At 41.3% G+C, this 22,917-nt stretch overlaps 1 protein-coding gene and 1 long non-coding RNA gene across 3 annotated transcripts in view; one reads left to right on the top strand and one right to left on the bottom strand.

Annotated features, from left to right (window-relative positions):
- LOC141584606 (uncharacterized) overlaps positions 1–4,417 on the bottom strand; it is a 127,389-nt gene extending 122,972 nt beyond the window's left edge. Inside the window, exons 1-2 of the long non-coding RNA XR_012517756.1 lie at positions 4,134–4,417; positions 2,223–2,344 (exon numbers count right to left, since the gene is read on the bottom strand). This is a non-coding gene — a long non-coding RNA (uncharacterized LOC141584606). The remainder of the gene's footprint in view (positions 1–2,222; positions 2,345–4,133) is intronic.
- A 111-nt stretch (positions 4,418–4,528) lies between these two features.
- The window catches only part of STAM2 (signal transducing adaptor molecule 2), a 54,833-nt gene continuing 36,444 nt past the window's right edge, over positions 4,529–22,917 (top strand). For both annotated transcript variants that reach the window (XM_074399694.1, XM_003921976.4), the window contains exon 1: positions 4,529–4,871. Coding sequence is in view for 1 of the 2 variants with exons in the window: in XM_003921976.4 (XP_003922025.2) it covers positions 4,832–4,871 (40 nt within the window). In the remaining variant the exon portion in view is untranslated. The remainder of the gene's footprint in view (positions 4,872–22,917) is intronic.

The raw sequence follows: 22,917 nt of genomic DNA on the forward strand, positions 1-22,917 counted from the left end.
CCAAGCCTCCAGCTGTTTTTTTTTTTTTTTTTTTTTTTTAAACTGGGTTTCGAATGCTTTGCACACCAGAATTTGTAGGCTGCAATTGGAATATCTTTTACTTGCCCAATTACTTCCTAAGATGAAGCGACAGTGAACAATCTTTTTATCCTCTTGTTTCTAACACAGGGTCTGGGTCCTGGTGATTATTAAAAGCTTTGTAAATTACAAATGATGTTTTAAAAATAAAAACAAAAAAACCCTTTGTTAATTAGAGGAGCTCACTGAGGAACTGAGTATATACATAGAAAAAAAATACCTATAGATCTTTGAGTATACTTGCCTTAAAGAGGAGGAACTAAAAGAGTCTTTTTAAAACATGAATGTGTCTGATCATGGTGGCTCACACCTGTAATCCCAGCACTTTGGGAGGCTGAGGTGGGCAGATTACTTTTGAGGTCAGGAGTTTGAGACCAGCCTGGCCAACATGGTGAAACCCCATCCCTACTAAAAATACAAAAATTAGCCAGGTGTGGCGTCACATGCCTGTAGTCCCAGATACTTGGGAAGCTAAGGAGGAGAATCGCTTGAACTGGAGAGGCAGATGTTGCGGTGAGCTGGCACCACTGCATTCCAGCCTGGGTGACAGAGCAAGATTTGTCTCAAAAATAAAAATAAAAATATACCCTATATGGTCTAAAAAGGGGAGGAATACTCACTTCCCAGAACTGCCAATCCCTTTCCCAGAAAACTCATGAATAATCCACCCCTAGTTTAGCATATAATTAAGAAATAACCATAAAATAGAAAACTGGAAGTCCTTAGGGCTGCGCCGCCTATGGAGTAGCCATTCTTTTATTCCTTAAATTTCTTAATAAATTGCTTTCACTTAAAAAAATAAAAACGAATAAAAATAGACTGGGCGTAGTGGCTCAAGTCTGTAATCCCAGCACTTTGGGAGGCTGAGGCGGGCAATCACTTGAGGTTGGGAGTTCGAGACCAGCCTGACCAACATGGAGAAACCCCATCTCTACTAAAAATACAAAAATTAGCTGGGCATGGTGGTGCATGCCTGTAATCCAAGCTACTCAGGAGGCTGAGGCAGGAGAATCGCTTGAACCTAGGAGGTGAAGGCTGCAGTGAGCCAAGATCACACCATCACACTCCAGCCTGGGCAACAAGAGCAAAACTCCACCTCAAAATAAAAATAATTTTTTTTTAAATGAATGCTTTCCAAAGCCAAATCCTCAGCTTTCTGCTCTTTTTAAAATACTATTTTGGCTGGGCAAGGTGGCTTACACCTGTAATCCCAACACTTTGGGAGGCCAAGGTGGGCAGATTGCAAGGTCAGGAGATTGAGACCATCCTGGCCAACGCGGTGAAATCCCATCTCTACCTAAAAATACAAAAATTAGCTGGGTGCAGTGGCGCATGCCTGTAATCCCAGCTACTTGGGAAGCTGATGCAGGAGAATCGCTTGAAACAGGGAGTCAGAGGCTGCAGTGAGCCCAGATCGCGCCACTGCACTCTAGCCTGGCGACAGAGCAAAACTCTATCTCGAAAATAAATTATTTTACTTTTTTTGTGGCAGGGTCTCACTCTTTCACCCAGGCTGGAGTGCAGTGGCACAATCATAGCTCACTGCAACCTTGAAATCCTGGGCTCAGGTGATCTTCTTACCTCAGCCTCCCAAGTAGCTGGGTACGTACCCCCACGCCTAGGTAATTTTTGTATTTTTTGTAGAGATGGGGTTTTGCCATGTTGTGCAGGCTGGTCCCAAACTCCTGGGCTCAAGCAATTTGTCCACCTTAGCCTCCCAAAGTGCTGGGATTACAGGTGTGAGTCACCTGTAATCTCTTTTGCCTGGCCTGCTCTTTTTTTTTTTTTTTTTAAATTATGACTGGGGTCTTGCTGTGTTATCCAGGCTGGTTTCCAAGTCCTGGGCTCAAGGTGATCCTCCTGTTTCAGCCTCCCAAGTAGTTGGGATTACAGGCATGTGCCACCACACCTAGCAGTCTCCTGCTGTTAATATATGCTTCTCCAAAACATTTTCTCTTATGGTTTCAAGTGTTACAATAGCCTCCTAGGTTGGGCACCGTGGCTCATGCCTGTAATCCCAGCACTTTAGGAGGTTGAGGCAGGCGGATCATAAGGTCAAGAGTTCGAGATCAGCCTGGCCAATATGGTAAAACCCCGTATCTACTAAAAATACAAAAAAATTAGCCATGCATGATGGCACCCACCTGTAGTCCCAGCTACTTGGAAGGCTGAGGCAGAAGAATCGCTTGAACCTGGAAGGTGGAGGTTGCAGTGAGCCTAGATCACGCCACTGCACTCCAGCCTGGGCGACAGTGCAAGATTCCATCTGAAAAAGAAACAATAAAAAAAAAAAATAGCCTCCTAAACTGTTCTGACTAGGTTGGCTTGTTTACGTATGTCATGGACTCTGATTTCAGACTATATTCCAAAAACTCTTTTTAAAATTATACTATTCTGCTACTCAGTATCCTTAAATATTGAGTGCCTTAATCAAAATAAAAATTTCCCATCTTGCCTTTTAAAGTTCTTCTTGGCCCGGCACAGTGGCTCACGTCTGTAATCCCAGCACTCTGGAAGGCAGAGGCAGGCAGATCACAAAGTCAGACCAAGACCATCCTGGCCAACATGGTGAAACGCCATCTTTACTAAAATACTATACATAGATATATAGTATTTTATAGTATTATATATATATATATATATATATATATAGTATTTTATAGGCTAATATATATACAGTATTTTATAGTATAATATACATACAGTATTTTATAGTTATATATATATATATATATATATATATATATATATATTAGCAGAGCGTGGCAGTGCTAACCTTAGTCCCAGCTATTCGGGAAGCTCATGAGGCAGGGAAATTGCTTGAACCCAGGAGGTAGAGGTTGCAGTGAGCTGAGATTGCACCACTGCACTCCAGCCTGGGCGACAGACTGAGACTCTGCCTCAAAAAAAAAAAAAATTCTTCTCAATCTGTTTCCTCTTATCCCTAGTTAGCCTTGTTTTCCATTCTAACACTAAGTCTTAACCCTAGACAAAAAGTCTTCATCCATCCAGAAAAATCTTTTTTTTTTTTTTTGAGACAGAGTCTTGCTCTGTTGCTCAGGCTGGAGAGCAGTTACCTTATCTTGGCTCACTGCAACCTCTGCCTTCCAAGCTCAAGTGATTCTCATACCTCAGCCTCCCAAGAAGTTGGCATTACAGGCCTGTGCCACCATGCCCAGCTAATTTTTGTATTTTTAGTAGAGATGGGATTTCACCATGTTAGCCAAGCTGGTCTTGAACTCATGGTCTCAAGCAATATGCCTGCCTCGGCCTCCCAAAGTGCTGGGATTACAGGTGTGAGTCACCATGCCCAGCCTCCCAATTTATCTTGAGTATCCTAGGTTCAACGTTCTATAAAAAACAGCCCCTTTACCTACACGATTCCTTCTCATTTGTGCCCCTAACTTTATAAAATACATCAATCTTTCTGAATGTTTAAGAGTTCTCTCTTTATAGCATCAGGTCTTTATAGTAGAGACTGTAAAAGTGGCTTTGATTAATCCGTTATTTAAAATGTTGGAGTAATTCTCAACACTTAAAAATCGTTGAAAAATTGCAGACTAGTAGGACCCACATTTCAAGTAACGGCTAAAATTTACCAGTAGTTGACACCTTTAGATATGCACTGTTCAGTTAGAAAGTTACGGCTTCATTCTAAAAGTATTGAGCACCTATTACTTGGGACACTGTTTCAGACCCTGGGGTTATAGCAGTGACCAAAACTCATTGGGGAGTTTATACTCTAATGAGGATAGACAGGAAACATAATCATTACTACATGTTTTCTAAGAGGAATAGAAAATTTGTGGGTGGGAAGGGTGTTTGTGCTTTTGCAGTCAATTAAGTACCTGGCTGGATCCTACGAGAATTTGAGTTTATCACTCGTCCTACTAACCGAATCGTCATACAATGTCATGTATACTATGCACTGTCCCTATAAACTCTGAGCAAGTCGAAGGAAGGGAGTGTGCCTCCTTCGCCTTTGGATTCCCAGGGCCCAGAAGTGTTTTTATGGAGGGGACATTAACGGAAAGCAAGAAGTTAGGCGTAGTTACTTTGACCACCGCTGTCCGGGGTGGTTATTCCGACCGGGTTTGGACTGGACGCCGGGGAGGACGCAACACAGTAAGGGTTCGAGAGCAGTCAGGTCTTTCGCAGAATTTCAAAGCCACCTCCGCGCCGGCGGCTCCGTTTCCAGGGGAACGGGACTGTAACGCGAACGCATCGCGGGTCCTTGTTCTCTAAACAAGGTTAATTACGAACTAAATTCGTAACAAGAACGTAGCCCTCAGAGCCCGTCGTCCAACGCGAAAAAGTACGGGTGACCGCGCCCCCTGCCGCGCCGCCCCGGGCACTGCAGCTTCCGGGGTCGCCCAGTTCCAGGCGGGCCTACTTCCGGCTCCTTAGGTCCCCGGCTCCGTGGCTCGCCGGGGTCCTAGCGCTGGAAAGGTGGCCATAGCGGCCGCCTGACCCCTACAAAAATCTGGGACGGGGACGGCGGCAAAGGCGCTGGGAGGACGCCCGTGGTCGGAGGGATCTCGCCCCCGGAGAAGAGTTGGGGCAGGACCGTGGGGTTGAAGGGCAGATTCGGAGCCGGCCTGTCAGGCAGGAGCCGGGCAGGTGCAGTGGCGGAAGTGCGGGGACGGAGGCCGAAGCGGAGTGGTGTAGGAAGCTGCGGCCGCGGGTCACCTAGTGGGGTGCAGTTGCCGAGTCTCAGCTAGACAGCAGCCACTAGGGCTCTGGCGCCGGCGAGATGCCTTTGTTCACCGCCAACCCCTTCGAGCAAGACGTGGGTGAGTGCTGTGCCTGGTCCTGGTCTGCTGTGTGCCCGGCCCTGGACTGCTGTTAGTCCAGCTAGGAAGTGGGCGGTAGCCACTCCAGGTACTGGGAAGCCAAGCGAAGGGAGAGGAGGGGCGGTGCCGCCCCCAACTTCGATGTTGGGATTTTTCTAGGGGCAACCTCGGCGTGTCGCTAGCGGTCTGGGAAGCGCTTCCTGCCGCCTGAGTTTGGGGTCCCTCAAAGGGCCGTTTTCCTCTCCAAGCGTAGGATTTGGGAAGAGCCTAGGGCTCGCTCGGAGGCAGGATTGGTGAAGTAACTGCGGAGTTGGTGATTGAAAACTTCCTGCTCGCTCTACAGCTGGTTACCTCCCTGTCTGCCCCATCGTGTTTTGAAGATGATGTAGCAGTGGAGACCCTGCTGTCTAGAGCAGCCCAACTAGACACTTGACACCTAGACACCCCCATTGTATAGGAAGAACTTACTTTCCATTATTTATATTACTCATGCATTCAATCCCTGATAAGGTAGCTTCAAGATTTATTACAATTGTAAAGGTGTTGCTCTTCATCCCCGGATTGCAAAGATTGCTTAGGTGCCAGGAGATATCCTGTTTTAGAGTATGAAAAGGAAATCTCAAGTCTCAAAACACTGCGGAACAAGTATTTTACTTGTTGCAGTCATAAAGCGCTGGTCTCTAAGTGACTAGAAGGAGAAAAACATGGATAAGATATACTAACTTATTTTGGAAATTTGAGTAACACTACAGCAAACAGATATACATACATACACATATATATATATATGTGTATGTATGTATATGTATGTATTTTTGAGAGTCTGAGTCTCACTGTGTTGTCCAGGTGGGACTAGAATTCCTCCTTCCTCAGCCTCCACCGCCGTTTCCCTAGTAGCTGGGACTACAGGTTTGTTTTTTTGGTTTTTAGGAGCAGTAGTTAACAGAACCCTAGGTAGATTTTTTAGAACTTGGAATAGGGGGGCGGGGCGGGAGGGAAGCATGGCTGAACATTGCCGAAGTCACAAGAATACTGTACATCTTAGCAGTGAGTCACCTGTTTCAGAGTTAACATTTGGTTATTAGGAGACTCTAGAAAGCGCCCTATTCTGGTATGTTGTGTGATCCCTAAGTCATTTAAAAAAAATATGTTTGAGTCAAATAATGTAGGTATGCAAATAGTTCAAATATGTATGTTTCTTATTTCATTCAACTTTTTTCTTGGCAGATGAATAGAGGTGACTGGCATAACTCCAGGAAACATCACTCTGAGGCTCACTGTTTCCTTTTGAAACACCTCATTGCAGCATTTTTTCTTTTGTTTGAATCATATTACCTTTGTGAGACCTGTACTTTTAAATAATTGCTATTGTGAACACTTTGATTCTGTTCTAATGAAATAAAACAGAAGGTGCAAAATAGAATTAGACAAAGGATTTTAAAAGTTAAAAACTGAACTCTTCTTCAAGGTACATCTTTGCTGGAAGTTGATTGTTTTCTGATGGAAAAGTTCTCTGGTAGAAGTAGGCAGAGTTGCTCTGCCTGTTCTGTTCTTTCTTCTAAACCTTTCCCTGCTTGCTCCCGAGGCCCCAGCTTGGTTTAGTGGATCACAGTTTCGTCCCAGGGTTGTAAAGGAGGCACTGCTGTTGAGACAAACAACAAAACAACTGTGTCTAGATTGTTTTATGGCCAATGGCATAAGCTAGAGCTTCCAGGAGTTACATACTAGCTTAAGTATGACTGAATTCAGTACCCAAAAGACAGTTTAAGGGTGAAAGAATGAAATTGAGACCCTCCTGAAATTTCTAGACAAGAGAATGGAATTAGAAAACATGGAATGAGGGCCGGGTGCGGTGGCTCAAGCCTGTAATCCCAGCACTTTGGGAGGCCTAGGCAGGTGGATCACACGGTCAAGAGATCGAGACCATCCTGGTCAACATGGTGAAACCCCGTCTCTACTAAAAATACAAAAAATTAGCTGGGCATAGTGGCGCATGCTTGTAATCCCAGCTACTCAGGAGGCTGAGACAGGAGAATTGCCTGAACCCAGGAGGCGGAGGTTGCGGTGAGCCGAGATCGCGCCATTGCACTCCAGCCTGGGTAACAAGAGTGAAACTCTATCTAAAAAAAAAGCAAAAAAAAAAAAAACAAAAAACGTGGAATGAAATGCTAAGGGGCTCAGATCGGACTTGCACATAATATAGAAGAAAAAATCGGACTTGCACATATATCATCGAAGGAAGATTATTTATTGTGTTTTTCATATCTTAAACCTTTTCATTGCAAATCACCAAGACAAAGCAAGTCATTATTTGGCTTGAGATGTCTACATTGTCATAGTCTTTTTCACTTGTTCTCATTGATTCTGTCAGATTTTTATTACTTTTTGTTTTTTTGGTCATTCCTTTGTTTGCTCTTCATTCAACAGACATACGTTGAATAATTACTGTGTGTCAGGCATTGTTAATCTAGGGACACAAAATGAATAAATGGACTGTGAGTTCCGGCCTTCAGGGCAATCTCAATTTAATGGAGGAAACATACAGACATAGGAATTGTAATATAGTGTGATAAATATAGTGCTAGGAATATACAAGACGCTTTACATTCTCTTGTTATTTAAAACAGTCATAGTCCCTGAAGAAAAGATGAGGACCTTCAGATAGGATCTTTCTCTGTAAAGGTGTTAACACTGTCCTCTCCCTCCCGCCTTTTCTTTCTCCCTTTTTTTCTTTTCTTTTCTTTCTTTCTTTTTTTTTTTTTTTGAGGCAAATCTTCTGTCTCCCAGGCTGGAGTGCAGTGGTGCAGCAGCACACTGTAACCCCCGCCTCCCGGGTTCAAGTGATTCTCCTGCCCCAGCCTCCTGAGCAGCTGGGACTATAGGTGTGCACCACCACGCCCAGCTAATTTTTGTATTTTTAATAGAGGTGGGGGTTTCACCATGTTGGCCCCAGGCTGGTCTCCCAACTCCTGGCCTCAAGTGGTCTGCCCACCTCAGTCTCCTAAAGTGCTGGGATTACTGGCGTGAGCCACCACGCCCTGCCACCTTCCCCTCTTCTCTGATAGCACTTCTCCCAGCAGGAAGTCACCACCTCTTGCTAGTGTATGATATGGTCACTTTATGATTAAAGGCCTTTAAAGATTAATCTCTTTGGGTAGGTGAAGAGTCTCACTGGATGATGAGCAGCCTTTCTGACATTCATATGAGGAAGGAATCCTTTTCTCAGTCCCTGAGAAAATCTGTAGTGGGTCACGGTGCCTTAGGAAGGCACTCATGTCTTGATGGTGATATGTGACTTGTCAAATGGAAGCAGGCCAAAGGCTAGGAATTAGGGAACTCAGGCAAATTCCTATCTTTTCTTACAGTTGGAACCTACAATCCCTGAAGGATATGCTAGATTTGGTAGCATTAGAGCTCTGTAAACATGTTATTGGAATTCCTCAAATCTAGATGTATTTTTTTGTTTTTTCTTTAATAAGATTTCTTTAATGTATTCTGAGGGGGAAGAAAATATCCTTCTATCCCACCTCTTCTCCCCAGCTGGCACACAAGTGTTAGGGGGTATAGGGATCTTGAGGGGGAGCCTGGTTGGAGTAGCCATTCTCATAGAATTCCAAGGGGAAAGTGAAACATGGGGGACAGGGCCTCAGTGGTTGGTATTAACAGGGAAGATGTCATTTCCTTTTTCATTGGTTTCCGGGTCGTGACTTGTCTGCTCTTGTCTGTTCTAAGCCTTAACTCCGGTTCTTGTTTGCATATCTTTTTTCCCCTTACTCAAGCCAGGCAATCTTTCTTGCCAGTTCTCTGCCTCTGTGCTATTTACCATTCATTGCTAAATGTTTGCTCTTTTCAACCTTGGTATCCCCTTCCTTTAAAGATATACTTGTGTCCTACAAAGCTGAGCTCAAATTCTCTCTCTACAAAGCTCTGCTGACACAATTGTTTGAATTGTGAACTTTTAAGAGGATATATTTCCAAGTGACATTTTAATGTGTGTATTGCTGTGTTTTTGACTTTTGCTGTGTTAGAAGACTTTTCTTGTGTACCAGGAAGTAGCTTGGGACTTTCTCCAGTGAAATACAGTCATGCGGTCCTTTTCTCCAGTGAAATTTTATAAGAAATCCCAATATAAAAATAGATACTGATAGCATAAGAATAATGCAAATTCATTTTAGACATTCAGATTTACAACATTTACTTAATTAGGCCTTTGTACAATGGGTTGTTAAAATCTTTGTAAACAGTAAAACTGAAAAGAAAAGGTTTTTGGTTTTGAATAAGAATGGTAGCCTTAACAGCCAATTTTTTTCTAACGTATTTTGTAGTTTTTTAAACTATGAAATGCTTTCAGCATAAAATACAAAGTATAAACTCCCATTCCTGCCAGGCAAGTATCTCGAGTGCTAATATTTTGATATACTTGATTCTTTTATTAAGAAAGGAACATTCAAAATGCAATTGAAATACTTTAGGGCTTTCAGCAGCTACCTGATCCCATTCTTCCTCTCTTCTCAGAGTTAAACACTCTACAAATAGAAATTCTCTCTTATAGTATATATACTGCACTTAAAATTATACTATATATTGTTTGCATGTTTTTAAGCTTCTTAAGAGTAGTGTCTTTTTGTCATTCCACAACTTTTGCATTCAGTGTTTATTTTTTTTTAAGATGGAGTCTCGCTCTGTTACCCAGGCTGGAGTGCAGTGGTGTGATCTCAGCTAACTGCAAACTCCACCTCCTGGGTTCAAGTGATTCTTGTGCCTTAGCGTCCAGATTACAGGTGCACACCACCATGGCTGGCTAGTTTTTCTTTTTTACTTTGTGTGTGTGTGTGTGTGTGTGTGTGTGTGTGTGTGTGTGTTTGTGACGGAGTTTTGTTCTTGTTGCCCAGGCTGGAGTGCAATGGCACGATCTCGGCTCAACACAACCTCTGCCACTTGGGTTCTGCCTCAGCCTCCTGAGTAGCCGGGATTACATGCTAATTTTTTATTTCTAGTAGAGACGGGGTTTCTCCATGCTGGTCAGGCTGGTCTTGAACTCCCATCCTCAGGTGATTCGCCCTCCTCAGCCTCCCAAAGTGCTAGGATTACAGGTGTGAGCCACTGCGCCTGGCCCTAGTTTTGCAGTTTTTAGTAGTGATGAGGTTTTGCCATCTTGGCCAGGCTGACCTCAGGTGATCTGCCTGCCTTGGCTTCCCAAAGTCCTGGGATTACAGGCATGAGCCACCATATCTGGTCCATTCAGCATTTCTTTGTGAGAGTTATTCATGTTGATGTTTGTAGCTCTAGGTCATAAATTTTAATGACTGTGATATTCTACTGTATAATTATACATTATCTGTTGTCCTTTTGACAAACATGACTTTGTTTCTAATTTTTTGCATTTTTTGCACCTACGGCAGCTCTATATTGAAAGTTTTTTTCTATGTTTTCTTGTGTTAATGAGTGCAAGGTTCTTTTTTGTTTTTGTTTTCTGAGATAGAGTCTCATCCTGTCGCCCAGGCTGGAGTGCAATGGCATGATCTCGGCTCACTGCACCTTCTGCCTCCTGGGTTCAAATGATTCTCCTGCCTCAGCCTCCCGAGTAACTAGGATTACAGGCACCCACTACCATGCCCAGCTAATTTTTTTTTTTTTTTTTTGTATTTTTAGTAGAGACGGAGTTTTACCATGTTGGCCAGGCTGGTCTTGAACTCCTGACCTCATGCCTTGGCCTCCCAAAGTTCTGGGATTATAGGCATTAGCCACCACGATCAGCTGAGTGCAAGATTCTTAAAGGTTGTTGTCTTGAAGGAGAATTCTTCAGTAGAAGTGTTAGCTCTTGGCCAGGTGTGGTGGCTCACACCTGTAATCCCAGCACTTTGGAAGGCTGAGGTGGACAGATTACCTGAGGGCAGCAGTTTGAGACCTGCCTGGCCAATGTGGTGGAACCTGTCTCTACTGAAAATGCAAAAATTAGCTGAGTGTGGTGGTAAACGCCTGTCATCCCAGCTACTCGGGAGGCTGAGGTAGAAGAATCACTTGAACCTGGTAGGCAGAGATCATGCCACTGCGCTCTAGCCAGGGTGGCAGAGTGAGACTCCATCTCAAAAAAAAAAAAGAAGTTAGCACTTGCAAAGTTGCCCTTCCAAGTGTCTGTTGATTTCCCTCCTGTCAGCAGTGAAATTCCTGTTGTTCCACATCCTCACTAATGCTGAGCATTTTCAGATTTTCTAATTTATACCTATGTGATGGGTATGAAGTAAGACATTGTTTTCATTTCAATTTCAATTTCTACTTCATTGTCAGTGAAGATGAGCATCTTTTCATATGTTTCTTCATCATTCTATTTTCTTTTTCTATACATTGCCTGCTCATTACTTTTACTATTCTGTTGAGTTACTTTTTAAAAAATTGATGGCAGGGTGCAGTGGCTCACACCTGTACTCCCAGCACTTTGGTGGATTGCTTGATCTCAGGAGTTTGAGATCAGCCTGGGCAACATGATGAAACCCTGTCTCTACAAAAAATATAAAAATTAGCTGAGTATGGTGGTGTGCACCTGTAGTCCCAGCTACTTGGGAGATTGAGGTGGGAGGATGGCTTGAGCTGGGGAAGGGGAGGCTATAGTGAGCCATGATTGCACCACTGTACTCCAGTCTGGGTGACAGAGCCAGATCCTGTCTCAAAAAAAAAAAACAAAAACAAAAACAAAAACAACAACAACAAAAAAAGGAAACAAAAAACCAAAACCTAAAAATAAAATTGATTTTTAGAGTTCCAGATACATTTCCTACTGATCTTTTGTTGGGTATGTGTGTTACAAATCTATATTGTAGTTCTTTTTGTTTCTGGTGTCTTTTATTATAAAATGTAAGTTTTAATTTATTGATATTAGTCACTCTCCTTTGATTTTATTTTTCTTTGGTGGCTCACACCTATAATAAAGGGAAGTCTTCTCTACACTGAAGTTATACAGATATTCATATGTTATTCTGCACATTTTATTAAAGTTTTGATTTTCACATTTAGGTCTTTAATCCACCAGGAATTAATTTTTGTCTAACATCTGTGGAGGAATTTAGTTGGATAATTAGTTGACAGTAGACAGTAATCAGTTGTCTAATTACTGTGGATTGAATTGTCTGTTCTTTTCCCTACTGTTTTCTAACACTTACTCCATATGAGTTTCCTTATGTAAGTCCTGGGTCTGTCCTTGCTTCTTCTTCTTCTTTTTTTTTTTTTTTTTGAGGTAGAGTCTCACTCTGTTGCTCACGCTGGAGTGCAGTGGTGTGATCTCCACTCACTGCAACCTCTGCCTTTGGGTTCAAGTGATTGTCCTGCCTCAGACTCCCAAGTAGCTGGGATTACAGGTACGCACTACCATGCCCAGCTAATTTTTGTATTTTTAATAGAGATGGGGTTCCACCATGTTAGCTAGGCTGTTCTCCAACTCCTGACCTCAAGTTATCCACCCACCTTAGCCTCCCAAAGTGTTGGGATTACAGGTGTGAGCCACTGAGCCCGGCCAGTCTGCCCTTTCTTTTCCCCTGTTCTCTCTATCCCGGCACTGATAACACATTCTAATGTCAGTGGCCTTTGTACATGATAGTGCAAATCCCTTGTCTTATGTGTGTGTTTTTATTTAATTGTTATAGTTATTTTGGGCATTTCAAATGGATTTTATGACAGATTGGTTAAAATTATTATACAAGGGAATTTCTTGTAGGTTTTTACAATTTAAGAGAAAAGATAATTTTATTTTTGTTTCACATCAGCTGATGATATTGATAGTTTAAAACATATTTTTATTCCTTAATAATAACATTTTATGATAAGCTTATGTATAATTCGAAAGTAAGTCAAGAAGAGAATGATTTTCTGCCAGTTAATATACAACACAATGTTACAGCAGTATAGTTAGGTGGACGTGTCTCTAGCATGGCTTTCTGTTTAAATAAAGGACCTCCAAGGTGTTGTGTGTTAAGAATAGGCCTTGTGGCCAGGTGCAGTGGCTCACACCTGTAATCCCAGCACACAGGTGATTTGGGAGGCTGAGGTGGGTGGATCACAAGGTCAGGAGTTCAAGACCAGCCTGACCAACATGGTGAAACCCCATCTCTAATAAAAATACAAAAATTAGCCGAGCGTGGTCACACGCACCTATAATCCAGCTACTTAGGAGGCTGAGTCAGGAAAACTGATTGAACCCAGGAGTGGGAGGTTGCAGTGACCTGAAATCACGCCACTGCACTCCAGCCTGGACAATAGAGCAAGACTCTGTCTCAAAAGAAAAAAAAAAAACAGGCCTTGTATTATAGGTATGCAGGGTAGGATATCAAACTCTAGTTACTTAACAACTGATAGTTTTAACCATCTATTACCCAGGTATCAAAATGAGACTTAAGGATATATCATTTCTTTATCTCTTACTATTTTTTTCCTCCTTGGTTGTCTTTTGTCATTGACTCTGACCACTTTTCTTATCCTCCCCCTTCCTTGATTCTTCATTTTGTCTAAGTTACAAAGTTTTTATTTTACATTTTTTTCTTCTTCTTCTTTTTTTTTTTTTTTTTGATATGGAGTCTTGCTTTGTCACTAGGCTGTAGCGCAGTGGCGCAATCTTGGTTCACTGTAGCCTCTGCCTCCTGGGTTCAAACAATTCTCCTGCCTCAGCTTCCTGAGTAACTGGGATTATAGGCATCCACCACCATGCCTGGCTAATTTTTTTTGTGTGTGTGTTTTTCTAGAGATGGGGTTTCACCATGTTGTCCAGGCTGGTCTTTTTTTTTTCTTTTTCTTTTTCTTCTTCTTCTTTTTTTTTTTTTTTAATGTAAAGATGGTTTCACCATGTTGATCAGGCTGGTCTTGAACTCCCGACCTCAGGTGATCCGCCCGCCTCGGCCTCCAGAGTGCTTGGATTACAGGCATGAGCCACCACGCCCAGCCAGGCTGGTCTTGAACTACTGACCTCAAGTGATTCACCTGCCTCAGCCTCCCCAAGTGCTGGGATTACAGCAGTGAGCCACCATGCCTGGCCTTTAGTTACAAAGTTTTTAAAGGTGTTTTTGCTTACAGTCTTTTTCCTGTTATAAAAATATCAGCCAACTGGAAATATTTATCAAACACCATGGGAGAAGAATATTATTTCCTGAGGCATTTTGGTATTGTTGAAACATTCTTTTCCCTCCTCCTTTCTTTTTTAGGGTTCAGTTTCTCATTGACTTATTGGCATCTGCTGTCATTTTTGGTGTAATAACTGTTGCTTCTAGCTTTTAGACTGCCTTTAGCATTATTTTATTAATGGGTTGGTGCTGCTATGCTTAAAGGACAAGCACCTCTCTGTCCCTGTAGCTGCTTGTGGAACATTTATAGTTCTTTACTGTGAAGAACTGTTGCGGCTATCTCTGTTCCATTCAAGGAGGCCTTTCTTTAGTTTCCTCCAGTTAAGGAATGTTGAAAATGAAGTATCTTGTGAAGTAGTTCCCATTCTTACTGACTTTTACTGCAAGCTCAGAACTGTGTTTAATTTCATATTTTTAAAAAGCACAAAGGGAAATGATGAAGGATTTAAAAATTTCTCTTATGTACAGTCTCCCTCATGTTTGGTTTAATTTTTCAAGGATAGCATTTGGATGAAAAATTTGTTCTTCAGTGAAATTTTTATTGTATCTAAAAACTCCCAAACTATTTTCTTGGTCAGTAAACATTCCCTTAGTAAGCACGTGGTTATTTCATTTGCAATATGAGAATTGTAGTGACTTAGAATTTTGCTTCTCATTTGTACTAAAAAGGAGTTTTTTTTATTCTTATCTAGAGCAGCAGCTTTTACTTTCGTCATGAGATGAATTATCTTAACCTTCTCTTCTAAAAAAAGATCTGCTTAAAGAAGTCTAGCATGTGCAGTGATTTTGGTTTGTCCACAGTAGTACTAAGTCCTTGAAGTGGAGGGTTGAAGGGGAAGAACTTTTTTTGTTTTTAAACGTTAATGCCTTATTAGGTTCTGTTAAGTTACCTGATAATGAATAAATGTTTGTATTTAATGTAGAGATTGAACCTAAGAAGGTCATTGTGACAGATATCTGACAATGGCCATTGTCCCCTGAAAATTATTGACAATCTGAAGTGGCCATCTGCTTATAGATGTTAGGAATAGGCCTTGTATTTATGTATGCAGGGTGGGATATCAAATACAAATATATTTATACTTGACAACTATTAGTTCTAACCATCTATCACCCAGATATCATTATTGTTACAATGCTTCAACCAGCCAGCCAATCACCCAGATATCAAAGTAAAACTTAAGGATATATCATTTCTTTATCTCTTGTTATTTTTTTCCTTCTTGGTTGTCTTCTGTCCCTGAATCTGACCACTTTTCTTCCTCCCCGTCTGATTTTTCATTTTGTCATATTACTCCAATTTTATGTCAGAAATTTATCAGTACATGGTAGTGTAGTTTTAAATTTTTTAGACATTTCTAGTGGTTATCCCATGGTGGAGTGTTTTGTTTGTTTGTGTGTTTGAGACAGAATCTTGCTCTGTCGTCCAGGCTGTAATGCAGTGGCAAAATCTGTACTCACTGCAACCTCCACCTCCCGGGTTCAAGTGATTCTCCTGCCTCCCGAGTAGCTGGCAATACAGATATGCACCACCATGCCCGGCTAATTTTTGTATTTTCAGTAGAGACAGGATTTTGGCATTTTGGCCAGGCTAGTCTCCAGCTCCTGGCCTCATGTGATTCACCTGCCTTGGCCCCCAAAGTGCTGTAGTTACAGACATGAAGCACTGACCAGCCAGCCCTCATTGTAGTTTTAATATGCATTTACCTGATGACTCTTGATGTTGGGCACCTTTAAATATATTTATTTGCTAAATGAATATTTTCTTTTTCAAGGTACTACTTGTTTTAAGTATTTTGTCCATCTTTTCACTTAATTTTCACTACTCTTTTTTTAAGCACAGCAGCTATTTTAATCTCCATTTGACAAATGAGAACATAGATTCGGGTTTGAGTCAGGGCAGAGGTGAACTACTCCAAAGCTTACAAGCTAGTAAGAAAGCTTCAGAGCTGGATGTAGACAATGGAGGTCCTCATAGTTTAATTGGTGTTGTGTATCCCACCCCTGAAGCCCGACAGTACTTCACAGGTGCATGCAGAGTGTGCATAATGGTTTTCTCAGTCTGCAGAGGTAATATAATCATCTATCTGGCTTATTTGCTTTTGAGTCTCCATCTGTAACTTTTTGGCAAGTTAGTGGCTACCTTGGAGACTCATTTTTCCTTTATCCCAGCCGCTGGAAAATGTCTGGCACATCATACTTCCTGATAGGCTTATTACAGTGGAAATTGTCACATACATGCTTCTGCCCTGTCTCCTGACTAAGGGTGTGTGTAAATGAGTGTGCTCATTTTGTGGAGCTGGGGAGGACATGGTTTTCACCTAGCAGGATTAGAGAGGATGTTTTGGAAATATCTCCTAAGAAAGTGAACTTGCAGGAAAATAAAGGCTGGCCTCAGGACTGTTGCCTTTTTAATAGATGGTTCAAAATATTAAAAGACAGTAAAAGGTACCTTTTATGTGTGTTTTCCACCTTCTTTTCCTTCTGTCTCCCCGATGTGCTTAACCCCTTTAACTTCTAGTCCCCCCAAAAATGCTGGTGATGACATGAGAAATGAATAGAATGGCAATGACTGATCTGTATTCCACCAGAGGAAGCAGCCCTTTAATATATCGTATTATTATATGGTTTAGTAAATGGAGTTAATCATGACATTCTGTCTGATCCTTTGCTTATAAACAAGAGTTGAATTTGCGTGTTTCCTATTTTAGTGTGTTTAAGATATTTACACATAGGGAAACAGAAAAGCTATGTTAATTTGGCAATTTTGAAAAAAATTGCACTCAAAAGGCAGTTTAATATAGTGGTTTGAACTTGGAGCACACATTCTGCGCCAGAGGGCACAGATTGAAATCTCTATTTTATTGCTTACTAGCTGTATAACCTTGTGCTAGTTATTTAATAATTTTCTGGGCTGGGTATGGTGGCTCATGCCTATAGTCCCAGCACTTTGGGATACTGAAGTGGGCAGATCACCTGAGATCAGGAGTTTGAGACCAGCCTGACCAACATGGCATAACCTTGTCTCTACTAAAAATACAGAAGTTAGCCAGGCATGGTGGCGTGCGCCTGTAGTCCCAGCTACTCGAGAGCCTGAAGTGGGAGAATCACTTGAACCTGGGAGGTAGAGGTTACAGTGAGCCGAGATCACACCACTGTATTCCAACCTGGGTGACAGAGTGAGACTCTGTCTCAAATAATAATAAGTTTCTGTATCTTCGGTTTCCCCATTTATACATATTTTATTTTTATTTATTTATTTTACAGACAAGCTCTCATTTTGTCACCCAGGCTGGAGTACAGTGGCACAATCGTAGCTCACAGTAAACTCAAACTCCTGGGCTCACAGAGTCCTCCTGCCTCAGCCTTCTGAGTAGATAGAACTACAGGTGCACATCACCATACCAGACTAATTTTTTATTTTATTTATTTATTTATTTTACAGATGGGCTCTCGCTCTGTTGCCCCAGTTGGTCTTGAACTCCTGTCCTCTCAAGTGATCCTCCTGGCTTGGCCTCCCAAAGTGCTAAGATTACAGGTGTGGGCCACTGGGCCCAGCCCCCACTAATGGGGATCCTTCATTTGCTTGAGGAGCAAGGAATTTAGTATATGTAAAATGCTAAGACTTATTGCTTAATTGCTATCTTTGTTTTTCATTAAATTGTTATGTCTGTCACTCAGTACTCAGAGCTCTAAGTAGGTTTTCATTTTAGAAGATATGCAGATGTATTTTAAAGGATGTATATTGCTGCTTACCCCAGAATAAAGATTTGCATCAGTAAATGTTAAGTCAAACAGAACATTAAATGGGGAGGAAAATTAAGTGAGAAAATATATGGTAAACCCAAGTTTAACTATAGAATGCTAAATAGGGTCATTGTCATTTAAGGCAGAGAAGGAGAAGAAATATTTAGTCAGGTTGAGGTATCGGGCATTTAAATATTTTAATCTAAATTTTACTACACAAGAATTGTGTAATCTAGAAACCTAACAAATATATATAATTTAATAGTCTAAGTATACACAATTTATTTACAAACTAGAAAAAAATAGCTTTTCTACATTTTTGAGTAATTTAGTTTTTTAATGAATTAGTCCAAAGAAAGAATGTTTCGGTCTTTAGTAAGAGCCATCAACTGTGGTTTCCTGGAGTATATAATTAATTCTACTCGTTCTCTTGTGTTTCATTTTCTAGTTTTTTTTTTTTCCTTTTTTTTTTTAGAAACAAGAATTTCACCCTGTCACTCAGGGTGTAGGTAGAGTATAGTGGCTTGATCATAGCTCACTGCAGCCTTGAACTTCTGGGCACAAGGAATCTTCCCACCCCAACCTCTCGAGTAGTGGGGACTACAGGTGTGCACCACCACGCCTGATTTGTTTCTGCTTAAAAAAAAAAAAAAAAAGCCGGGCGCGGTGGCTCAAGCCTGTAATCCCAGCACTTTGGAAGGCCGAGGCGGGTGGATCACGAGGTCGAGAGATCGAGACCATCCTGGTCAACACGGTGAAAGCCCGTCTCTACTAAAAATCTAAAAAATTAGCTGGGCATGGTGGCGCGTGCCTGTAATCCCAGCTACTCAGGAGGCTGAGGCAGGAGAATTGCCTGAACCCAGGAGGCGGAGGTTGCGGTGAGCCGAGATCGCGCCATTGCACTCCAGCCTGGGTAACAAGAGCGAAACTCTGTCTCAAAAAAAAAAAAAAAAAAAAAGTGTGTGTCTGTATATGTGTATATGTGTGTGTGTATATATATATATATATACACACACACATATACACATATACAGACACACACAGATACATACACACACACACATATATACAGACATATATAGACACACACATATATAAAATTATTTCTATACCAAGAAAAACTAGTTAAACGGTGGCTCAAGCCTGTAATCCCAGCACTTTGGGAGGCCAAGGCGGGTGGATCACGAGGTCAAGAGATCGAGACCATCCTGGTCAACATGGTGAAACCCCGTCGCTACTAAAAATACAAAAAAAAAAAAAAAAAAAAATTAACTGGGCATGGTGGCACGGGCCTGTAATCCCAGCTACTCAGGAGGCTGAGGCAGGAGAATTGCCTGAACCCAGGAGGCGGAGGTTGCGGTGAGCCAAGATCACGCCATTGAACTCCAGCCTGGGTAACAAGAGCCAAACTCCATCTCAAAAAAAAAAAAGAAAAACTAGCTAAAAATATATATGTAAGAAACGTATATATATGTGTATATGTAGATATATAAAAATATATATTTAAATATATAGATGTAAATATATATATTTAAATATATATATATTTTGGCTAGTTTTTCTTGGTTCTTATACTGTAATTTTAAGGTATAGAAATAATTGAGCTTTCTTTCTCCTATTAATAAAAAGCAAATTTTTTTTCTAAGATTGCTATGATCAGAATGTGTACCCCAAAATTTGTGTGTTGGAAGTAGTCTCCAGTGCAGTAGTATTGGGGGATGGGGCCTTTTGGGAATTGTTTAGGTCATGAGAGTACCCCCTTCATGAATGGATTCATGCTTTCATGCTACTATAAAAAGAGCTTACAAGAGTGATTTCACTCTCCCTTGCCCTTCTACCTTCTGCCATGTGAGGACACAATAAGAAAGCCCTGGCTAGATGCTAGTGCTTTGATTTTGGACTTTCCAGCCTTCAGAACTGTGAGAAAAAAAATTCTGTTCTTTATCAACTACCCAGTTTCAGGTATTCTGTTATAGCAGTGTAACACAAAGTTCTAAGAATTGCTTTAGTCATATCCAAAAGTATTGATGTGTAGTATCTTAATCATAATACATTTTGATGTTCTCTTCTGTTACACTCTATCCACATTTTTATGACTGTTAGTTTCCACGTGATTGGGTATTACAAGTTTTTTTTTTTTTTTTTTAAATTGAGACAGAGTATCACTCTCTTGCCCAGGCTGGAATGCAGTGGTGCTATCTTGCTCACTGCAACCTCCATATCCTGGGTTCAAGTGATTCTTCTGCTTCAGCCTCCTAAATAGCTGGGATTACATGCATGCACCACCATGCCCAGCTAATTTTTTGTATTTTTGGGAGAGATGGAGTTTCGTCATGTTGGCCAGGCTGGTCTTGAACTCCTGGCCTCAAGTGATCTACCCTCCTTGGCCTCCGAAACTGCTGGGATTACAGGTGTGAGCCACCTCATCCAGCCTATTACAGGTGTTTTAATAAAAATCCATTGTATTCAGGGAAAATACTGTGTATATTGTCCTAGATTCTTTCCAGTTTTTAATAGTTTCATACACATTTGAAGAAAGATACAAACTTTGCTTTAATGTACAGATAGTCCTTAGTTCCAATATGTGTGAATTTAGTTACTGTGGTCTATTGACTGATTCACTGATTGATTGATTGATTCATTCATTCATTCATTGAGACAGGGTCTTGCTCTCTTGCCTGTGTGGGAGCACAGTGGCATGATCACAGCTCACTGCAACCTCAGTCTCTGGGCTCAGGCAGTCCTCTCACCTCAGCCTTCTGTGAGTTGCTTGGGCCACAGGCACGTGCCACCATACGTGGCTAATTATTTGATTTTTTTTTTTTTTTTTTTTTTTTTTTTGTAGAAATGGGATCTCACTAGGTTGCCTAAGCTGGTCTCAAACTCCTGGGCTCAAGCACTCTTCCCACCTCAGCATCCCAAAGTGTTGGGATTGCAGGTGTGAGTCACCGTGCATCGCCTAATTACTGTGGTTTAGTTCAGTAACACCAATCCCTAACAAGTTATGCAGTACCTTTGGTATAGAACTCAGCTTAACTGGCCTGCATTTTGAACTACAGAACTCTGAGCTAGTAATAGGTGGTGGTCTCAGTGTTAATTTTGGAGTGATTTGTTACATAGCAAATTTAAAAAACAAATACAGTGAGACTCTGTTTAGTTATTTTCCAATCATCCTTTCTCTCTATTCAACTTTTATTGACCTGTTTTCATTTTCAGTAACTTTATTTCTACGGTTTTCTATCTGCTTTTACGTTCACTTAATGATTTTTTTTTTTTTTTTTTGAGGCAGAGTCTTACTGTGTCACTCAGGCTAGAATGCAGTGACATGATCTCAGCTCACTACAATGTCCGCCTCCCTGGGTCAAGCGATTCTCCTGCCTCAGCCTCCGAAGTGGCGCCTGCCACCGCACCTGGCTAATTTTTTGTATCTTTTAGTAGAGATGGGGTTTCGCCATCTTGGCCAGGCTGGTCTTGAACTCCTGACCTCATGATCCACCCGCCTAGGCCTCCCAAAGTGCTGGGATTACAGGCATGAGCCACCATGCCTGGCCCATTGAATTAATTTTTTAGTTAGGATATTGTACTTGTCAGTTCAGACATTCCATTTTTATAGTTTTCATTTCTCTGTTGAGCATTCACCAATCTTTGCATTCTTGAAAATATATATAATAATGACCTTAAAGTTCTTTTGCTAAATTTAACATTTGGGTCATGCAAACATATGTTTCTATTGACTTATCTTGATTTTGGGACATTTGTTTGGTTATTTAGTGATTTTTTTATTATGATGGATATTGTGATTATTCTTTGTAGGGAGGCTAGATTACATTGTCTTCCTGTAAATGGTGTTGAGTTTTGTTCTGTTAGGCTGTAATATTATTAGGGAGATCTTTTTGGTTTTGAGAGGTTTGGTTTTATCTTTTGTGAGGGAGGCCTATTTTGATTTTGAACTAAATTCTAGAGAGCTTTTCCTCCTGAGGTGTGGCCTTTTCAGAGTTTCAGCTAAATGCATGAAGTGTTCTCTTGCTTTGTTTGGGCAGTGTTAATTAGCCTGCTTGGGCTGACATAACAAAATACCATGGACTAGGTAGCTTACACAACAGAAATTTATTTTCTCACAGTTCTGGGGCCTGGCAGTCCAAGATCAAAGTGCCAGCAGAGTTGCTGTCTGGTGAGAGCTCGCCTCTTGGGTTATATACAGCCTCCTCCTTGCTGTGTCCTCATAGGGCTTTTCCTTGGTGTGTGTACACAGAGAGTGCTAGCTGTCTGGTGTATCTTCTTAAAAGGACACTAATTTTATTGGATTAGGGTCCCATCCTTTTAGCTTCATTTAACCATAGTTACTTCCTTAGAGGCCTCATCTGCCAGTACAGCCACACTGGGGATTATGGCTTTAACATAAAAACTTTGGGAGAAACACAAACACTCCATGCATAATAGGGGAGATGACTCCCAGTGCTGCTTGACCTTTCAGCCCCATAGCAGGTAATCTCTGCTAGATTCCACAGAGACTCCACTCGAGTGTGTTTGTGTAGCCCAGCCGTTGACCAAGGGCCTCTGGAGGTTAATCACTGTGCTTAGAAGCCTAGTTTCTGTCTCTCAGCTGCTCTGCTTGTGTTAGTCTTCCTTGTGCTAGGCAGGAAGGTATTCCAAGGCACAAAGCTGAGGCCATCGTGAGGCTCACTACATATTTCCTTTCCCCCAGAGATCTGGGACCTGCTCTGCCTGCTATTCATTTCCTGAAAACAGTTGCCTCATCGATTTTGGCCTGTTTTCTAGTTGTTTTTGGTAGGATCACAAGTCTGGTACCAGATATTCTATCATGTTTGGAAGCAGAAGACTAGTCATGAGTTTTTATTTGTAAACATAATAGGAGGAGCTTTAAAGATTTCTTGTAGGCATTCTTGTTTTATGTAGTTAATTTTTTTAAATAACTGATAGAGCCTATTTTATTAAAAGTTTTATGGGTAGAGCTAGATTCTTTTTAAAGCTGTACTTTGAACATAATGACTGTGAGGGGGAACCTTTTTGTTCCTTGTAGGTAGGTATTGATGAAATGATTCTTCATCATATTGTTAAAATCTTTCTAAGATATTTTACTTTGTATTTGAGGCTCTCTATATACAGTAATCAAAGCCTGGTGATGAAATGTTATGACTTACACCCACCAAATGCTGGTGATTTAGCATTTAGGC

Source organism: Saimiri boliviensis, chromosome 5 (genome assembly GCF_048565385.1).
Source record: "Saimiri boliviensis isolate mSaiBol1 chromosome 5, mSaiBol1.pri, whole genome shotgun sequence".
Classification (NCBI taxonomy): domain Eukaryota; kingdom Metazoa; phylum Chordata; class Mammalia; order Primates; family Cebidae; genus Saimiri; species Saimiri boliviensis.